Genomic DNA, 8,367 nt, shown 5'->3' with positions numbered 1-8,367 from the left:
GAAGACTTGTAGAAGACTTCATAAGAAGTCTTCTCCAATGATTTTGTTTTGTTAAGTTAATGTTCTGTGTTGGTGTTGTCTTCCTCATAAGATACAATTTTTAACTTCCATGAGATTTTAAATTTCAACCTTCGTTTAAAATTCAATTTTGATCTTTTGTGAATATGACTAAGGTTTCTTGAGAAGTCTTCTCTCTTAGTTTTAGCAAATTGTTCTAAGTTTTTTGTGTTATTGTGCTTTGTTATGTGTGGGTAGAATAATTAAAATATTTTTTGGTATGTTGCATCAATAACTTTAATGAAGTCAAGTACTTTCGGCAAAACATGAACATATTTACCATTATTTTGATTAACATCTCTTAAAGTTTACAAAATAATTCACAACTAAAATATTACACATACAAATCATAAAAAGACCATAAACAAAATTATTACACATCTAGATATTATTCCTCAACATAGATAAGCTTGTATTCCACTTCACATCATCTCTTTGTACCACTTTGGGCAGAAGACTTTGGAAGACTTTCTGATGATTTCGTGGGAAGTCTTCTAGCATAAAATACATTAGAAGATTTCCCAAGAAGTCTTCCGAGAGTCTTCCAAGAGTCTTCCAAGAGTCTTCCAAGAATTATCCCAGAAGTCTTCGAAAATCTGTCTCAGATCAGAAAAATCTGCATATTCAAAAGCATTCAAATGACTTCAAAATAGAGGAGACTTCAAAAATAAATTCTTAGATAATAAATAAAACAGTCACATTAGGTTGGATCTATAATTTTTTAGAATCTAATATATAAAACACACAAAATACATATCCAAAATTTATAGCACTTTAGGCAGAAGACTTCGGAAGACTTCCTGAAGACTTCGTGGGAAGTCTTCTAGCATAAAATGCATTCGAAGACTTTCTAAGAAGGCTTCTGAGAAGTCGTCCGAGAGTCTTCTGAGAAGTTTTTCAAAGTCTCTCAGATGTGGAAAAACCTGCAAATTCAAAAACATTCAAATGACTACAAAACAGAGAAAAACTTCAAAATGAAAATTTTATGCTTACAAAATAAACAAAACAATCACACTATGTTGAATCTATAACTTTTTAGAATCTAACATATAAACACACACATAAATTCATATCCAAAATTTAGAGATCTACCTTTGAAAGAGTGAAAGATGAGAATCATGTAGCGGAAAATATGCAAAAAGAAGATAAATTAGTGAAAATACATAAGAAAAAGTGAGAAATGGATATAAAGTTTGGTGTTTTGATGTTTAAAGAGATTAGAGAGAGGTTGGAGAGTTTTAGAGTGAAAAACATTACAATTTTGTTGCAGTCATTTAAGAGGAAAAAAGAGAATGTGTAAATTTTCTTTATATATGGAGACAAAAATTCCAATTAGGTTACATATTTTTCACCCAGAAGACTTCTGGAAGACTTATGGAAGTCTCATGGAAGACTTATGTAGAACTCATAGAAGACTTATGGAAGACTTTGATTTAGGCAGAAAACCTAAATTAATCCAAAATTTAGGCGGGAACCCTAAATTTTACTTAAATTTAGGCGGGATGTGTCGGAAGACTTCTTTTCAAGTTTTCTGTGAGTCTTCTAGACCCTAAAATCAAATAACTATGCAAAAAAAAAACCTTTTTTAAACTTAAAAAAAACTTAAAAGTATATTAGATAGTTACTAAACATATATTGGTCAATTTGAAAAAGAAAAAAAATGAAGATAAGATTTCAAATCTACCCCTAAAGATACCAACAATAATATAACATATGTTACCAAACCCTAGACCAATGACTCATGAACCAGTCTACATTCACTCATCTATGTTGAAAAAAATTCAATTTCAGATAAACTAAATTTACATCATTGAAAAATGTTTATTATTACATGATTTCAAATTTTAACCCATGAAAATATTTTTTTTAATTTTTTTTTTTTTTTAAGATCTAATCCATGAGAAGACTTTCTCTGGAGACTTATGGAAGACTCCCGAAACACTCATGGAAGACTCCTGGAAGACTTATGGAAGACTTTATTTAGGCGGAAAACCTAAATTATTCCAAAATTTAGGCGAAAACCATAAATTCTACTAAAATTTACGTGGGATGTGTCTGGAGACTTATTTTTAAGTCTTCTCTGAGTCTTCCAGACCCTAAAATCAATTAACTATGCAAAAAAACACTTTCTTAAACTTAAGAAAAACTTAGAAAGTGTTTAAATCAAGTTATTAGATAGTTACTAAACATATATGGGTCAATTTGAAAAAGGAAAAAATGAAGGTAAAATTTTAGAATCTAACCCTAAAGATACATACAATACTATAACATATGTTACCAAACCCTAAACCAATGATTCATGAGCCAATATACATTCACTAATCTATGTTGAAAATAATTCAATTTCAGACGAACTAAATTTACATCATTGAGAAATGTTTATTATTACATGATTTCAATTTTTTACCCATCAAAATATTTTTTATAAAATTATAAAATTATTTTTAAAATCTACTGAACGAGAAAACTTACAAAGAAGTCATCATAGAAGTCTTCTCTAACGGAGAGTTATAATAGTAAAATTGAATACAGGTTTTTTATTTGTTCATAAGGGGGCTGTTGTAATTTCACTAGGCTTTTGGGTTACTTTTGCATTTGATTGAATTTGGGGTACACTTTTGTATTCAAAATTAAGTTTTGAGTCATTTTTGGCAAATCCATCTTTAAAATGTCCCTATTTTATTTTATATGGTTACATAATGGATTTTCTATAAGATTTTACTAAAACTGAGAATAAACTAATTTAGTTTTGGTAATTTTAATATATCATTTTATCGTATTTTCTGTGAAACCAATACTTATTATTTACACAGAGGTGCGGAAAAATAATGGAGTTGTAAATAGTTAGAAATAAAAGAGCAACATTTATAAATATGTGCTTATTTATCTACAAATAATAATAAGGATAATGTTGTTATTTCTTAATATTATTACATGTCAGTTCGATATTAGCGGCTTGATCTCTGTAAATATTTATTAGATCATCCCAATTTAAAAACACTTTATCGTTTAACCAAGATCAATGATTTGAGTTCACAATATTTTATTTCTTTGAAGCCGATTTAAAGAACTCTCTGAAGCTATAGGAGCATCAAATTTTTCTTCTGAGAAGTGAACATTGTAAGCTACTTAAAAGGTATCGGAGAAACAATATATATCCGTTGCATTGTAACATAAATTAATTTCTTTATATTCTCAGAGTAACCAAATACAGTTTGGTTCAAATCAGGTTAATCATAGGGTATTAAATTAATACTCGACTTTCGATTTATAAATTTTAATGTGTTATATACACAAATAGACTTTGATCGAAGAAAATATACAAAATTGACTTTCATTATAGATGGAAAGTAATCTTTTAATTTAAAATGGAACCATTTTATTTCGCAAGTATCAACTTTGTTATTTATTGTTCTTTAATAATGCATACATTTAAAAAATTTACAATGAAATAAAATAATTAATTTTATTGAAAGTCAAAAAGTATTCAAAACATTTCTTTGAAAACCTAATAAATATTCTCAAACAATTACCAAAAACTTAGTCAAAACTGCAAACAATCACTAATTAGTAGTCTTACCGTGTATGGTAAAGATTTAAATAAACTCATAAAAGTTTAGTCAAAATTTCCAGATAATTTATTACTTGTATTTATGGTAGAAGGTTGAATAAGGATATTGTATTAATATGGTAAGAAAATTAAACAAAGCATTATAATTATGGTAGAGCTAAAATTCAAAACACATATGCTATATATATCTGAGTAACTTAGTTAAAATTTCTTATGCATCTTTTCAACTAACTAAATATAACTGGGATTCAAGAGAGCATTCAATAAAGAATTTCTATCAGTTTTTAAGGTACACATGCAAATTTTATGATAAATCTAATCACTAGTGATATTATTACATATCAGATTTTATATTGCATCACTATCACAGAATATATTAATCTTTGTCATAATATGCTTAGTTTTGAAATTATATTGATTTACTTATAAGAAATAATACATATTCCCAATTTGATATTTTGAAAGTTCTTTAAATAGAAAAATTATAATTGTAAAATGCCTGTAATTATATGTTTTAGAACAGTGCTTGTCCATTTCTGTCTTGTTGCATAAATTTAAATTACATTTTTCCAGTGGCTCACATTATTGTATAGACTAAGGAAATATTTTTTCTTAATCTCTTGAAATATTAAATTTTCAAAACATTAAATTATATAGAAGCATTAATTAATTATTTGCTTGCAATTTTTGAGTTTATATTAGTTAATGCAATTTTTGAATCTCTTTGATTTCCCAGTTCATATAACAGAATCTCATTATTGTTTCTTTAAATAAAATTTGGGAGTTCAAATACTTAAAATTGTTTGTAATTATATGTAGTAAAAAAAATTCTGTTAGATTCTTGGAATTTAATGTTGTTATTCATAGTATTATTTTGGAATTTACAGGAACTGATGTCAAAAGAGATGGCTAAAATAAATCGAGATGTGCTAATGCTAAGAGAAGATCAGGCTCCTATAGTTGGAGCAAGCTTGAGCCAATCTGAACCAAGGAAGATTTCAATGGTTGGCATTAAACCTCACATACCTGACTCGAATGTGAAACCTTGTTCTGATTCCGACGAGGAAGAAAAAGGAGAAATTGCAGAGATCATTGCTCGTCTACCATGCTTTGAATACTGGAAACTGCAGTTTCTTAACAAGAAATTCTTGCAGTTGTTAAAGAGCTGTGAAATTTTCAGGGTGAGACAAGAAATGGGACTTGTGAAACCCTATGTGATTTTGCATTTGGGGGCTGTATCTAATTGGGAAATGTTTGATAAGGATTTTAAAACTTTTCGGACACTTCCTAAAGTTCCTTCTTCTGACTATTGCTTTTTCCACAGCGATAAGGAAACAGTTAGTGTGGGTACTCAACTAATTGTCATAGGGAGAGAAATAGATGGAATTGTGGTGTTTCGCTATGAGCTAGAGAATCATAAGTGGTTCAAAGGTCCTTCAATGATCACACCGAGGGCCATGTACGGTTCTGCGAGCCATGGTAAAACCGTATTTTTTGCAGGAAGCATTAAAATGGATGAAAATGGGAACCCTGTTGTTGTGCAAAATGTAGAAAAGTATAATGCTGATACAAAAAGGTGGACTATGATTAAAGGAATGCATAAAGCAAGGAAGTTCAGTTCAGGATGTTTCTTGCGTGGAAAATTTTACGTCCTCGGTGGCCGAGATGATAATGATAAACACCTCACTTGTGGAGAAAGTTATGATGAGACGACAAATTCTTGGGAGTTGATACCTGACATGCTAAAAGACATGACAGTCATTGCGGATTCCCAATCTCCGCCCCTTATTGCTGTGGTTGATGACAATCTATACATGCTAGAAACATCTTTCAACGAGCTACGGGTATATGATATAAACAAAAATATTAGGAAGAAACTTGGTGTTGTCCCTGTGAGCGCAAACGCTGCCTTCGGTTGGGGGATGGCATTTAAATCGAAGGGAGACAGACTTCTGTTGATTGGAACTTCTGACTCTTGGCATAGGAAGACAGTGGTTCACTCATGCCGTCCTTCTCCAGGCGTGGAAGAGCAGCACTGGGAAGAAATAAAACTTTGGTGTGTTGGTGCTGAGCTCCCACAGTTTATTCATAACTGTTGTGTGATGCTTGCTTAAAGTTTTTTCCAAGGAAAACTTGGAAACTTATTTGTTTTTGCATTTGTGCTTAAAGTTGTTGCATTTGGTTTTAAGTTGTTTGGTTTGTGTTTTTCTGATTTTTTTGTTTTTCATTTGGGATAAAAAAAATTTGTTGTTTTTCGTTTGTTTTAAGTGCTTATGTTTGTGAAAAAAATACTAATGTTGTCTGTGTAATGGTTATTTAATTATTTTGGTTTTTTTTTTCCCTCTTCTGCCATAAATGTCACCTAGTCATGTTCAGTTAAAATTGCTATATGGTTTCAGTTTATTTTCCAAAATTTTAGGTTCGTAAAAATTATAACACATTAAAGCGTATCTTAATTTATTTTTTTAGTTCGGATAACTAGAGTTTTTAAGGTCATTTGGCTTTTAACCATAAACCATGGTTGTATCTATTTTTATTTTAAAAATCACTATTTTATTTTATATGGTTACATAATGGATTTTCTATAAGATTTTACTAAAACTGAGAATAAACTAATTTAGTTTTGGTAATTTTAATATATCATTTTATTGTATTTTCTGTGAACCCAATATTTATTATTTACACAGAGGTGCGGAAAAATAATGGAGTTGTAAATAGTTAGAAATAAAAGAGAAATATTTATAAATATGTGCTTATTTATCTACAAATAATAATAAGGATAAGGTTGTTATTTCTTAATATTATTACATGTCAGTTCGATATTAGCGGCTTGATCTCTGTAACTATTTATTAGATCATCCTAATTTCAAAACTCTTTATCGATATCCAAGATCAATGATTTGAGTTCGCAATATTTTATTTCTTTGAAGCCGATTAAAAGAACTCTCTGAAGCTATAGGAGCACCAAATATTTCTTCTGAGAAGTTAACATTTTAAGCTACTTAAAAGGTATCGGAGAAACAATAAATATCCGTTGCATTGTAACATAAATTCATTTTTTTATATTCTCAGAGTAACCAAATACAGTTTGGTTCGAATCAGGTTAATCATAGGGTATTAAATTAATACTCGATTATCGATTTATAAATTTAATGTGTTATATACACAAATAGACTTTGACCGAAGAAAATGTACAAAATTGACTTTCATTATAGATGGAAAGTAATCTTTTAATTTAAAATGGAACCATTTTATTTCGCAAGTATCAACTTTGTTATTTATTTTTCTTTAATAATGCATACATTTAAAAAAAAATTGCAATGAAATAAAATAATTAATTTTATTGAAAGCCAAAAAGTATTCATAATATTTCTTTGAAAACCTAATAAATATTCTCAAACAATTACCAAAAACTTAGTCAAAACTGCAAACAATCACTAATTAGTAGTCTTATCGTGTATGGTAAATATTTAAATAAACTCATAAAAGTTTTGTCAAAATTTCCAGATAATTTATTACTTGTATTTATGGTAGAAGGTTGAATAAGGATATTGTATTAATACGGTAAGAAAATTAAACAAAGCATTATAATTATGGTAGAGCTAAAATTCAAAACACATATGCTATATATATCTGAGTAACTTAGTCAAGATTTCTTATGCATCTTTTGAACTAAGTAAATATAATTGGGATTAAAGAGAGCATTCAATAAAGAGTTTCTATCAGTTTTTAAGGTACATATGCAAATTTTATGATAAATCTAATCACTAGTGATATTATTACATATCAGATTTTTATATTGCATCACTATCGCAGAATATATTAATCTTTGTCATAATATGCTTAGTTTTGAAATTATATTGATTTACTTATAAGAAATAATACATATTCCAAATTTGATATTTTGAAAGTTCTTTAAATAGAAAAATTATAATTGTAAAAGGCATGTAATTATATCTTTTAGAACAGTGCTTGTCCATTTCCGTCGTGTTGCATAAATTTAAATTACATTTTTCTAGTGGCTCACATTATTGTATAGACTAAGGAAATATTTTTTCTTAATCTCTTGAAATATTAAATTTTCAAAACATTAAATTATATAAAGGCATTAATTAATTATTTGCTTGCAATTTTTGAGTTTATATTAGTTTTGCAACTTTTGAATCTCTTTGATTTCCCAGTTCATATAACAGAATCTCATTATTGTTTCTTTAAATAAATTTTGGGAGTTCAAATACTTAAAATTGTTTTGTAATTATATGTAGTAAAAAAAATTCTGTTAGATTCTTGGAATTGAATGCTGTTATTCATAGTATTATTTTGAAATTTACAGGAGTTGATGTCAAAAGAGATGGCTAAAATAAATCGAGATGTGCTAATGCTAAGAGAAGATCAGGCTCCTAAAGTTGGAGCAACACTACAAGAAAACATCGTAATTCTGACGGACATTCTAACGGAAAATGAGATCCTCGGAATATTCCGACGAATTTCCGAGGAAATTGGGTTTCCTCGGAATTTCCTCGGAATATACCGATGAAATACCGATCAAATCAAATTCCTCAAAAAACACCGACGAATATCCGAGTATATATTATAGCTGTTACAGAGCCGTTGGGGGATTTTAAAAATTCTGAGGAAATTCCGAGGAAAGAGCCGTTGCCATCGGGATTCCGTCGGAATTTCCTCGGTACCGTCGGCAGCATTTCATCTATAAATACCCGCACCCCCCCCCAACCTCT

The 8,367-nt window shown here is 29.0% G+C and overlaps 1 protein-coding gene across 1 annotated transcript; it reads left to right on the top strand.

Moving 5' to 3' along the window:
• The first annotated feature begins 4,521 nt into the window (after positions 1–4,521).
• LOC106321271 (F-box/kelch-repeat protein At3g27150-like) lies at positions 4,522–5,742 on the top strand. The gene has a single exon (XM_013759574.1). It carries the CDS (start codon positions 4,522–4,524, stop codon positions 5,740–5,742), a length of 1,221 nt encoding a protein of 406 aa, XP_013615028.1.
• Positions 5,743–8,367: the final 2,625 nt, after the last annotated feature.

Source organism: Brassica oleracea, unplaced genomic scaffold, assembly GCF_000695525.1.
Source record: "Brassica oleracea var. oleracea cultivar TO1000 unplaced genomic scaffold, BOL UnpScaffold01373, whole genome shotgun sequence".
Lineage (NCBI taxonomy): Eukaryota > Viridiplantae > Streptophyta > Magnoliopsida > Brassicales > Brassicaceae > Brassica > Brassica oleracea.
Note: the sequence above shows the minus strand (reverse complement) of the source record. Positions and strands in the feature narration are given on the sequence as shown.

What these genes read in the sequence shown, in the direction of transcription:
- LOC106321271 (XM_013759574.1), top strand. Translation starts at nt 4,522, where the DNA reads ATGTCAAAAGAGATGGCTAAAATAAATCGAGATGTGCTAATGCTAAGA.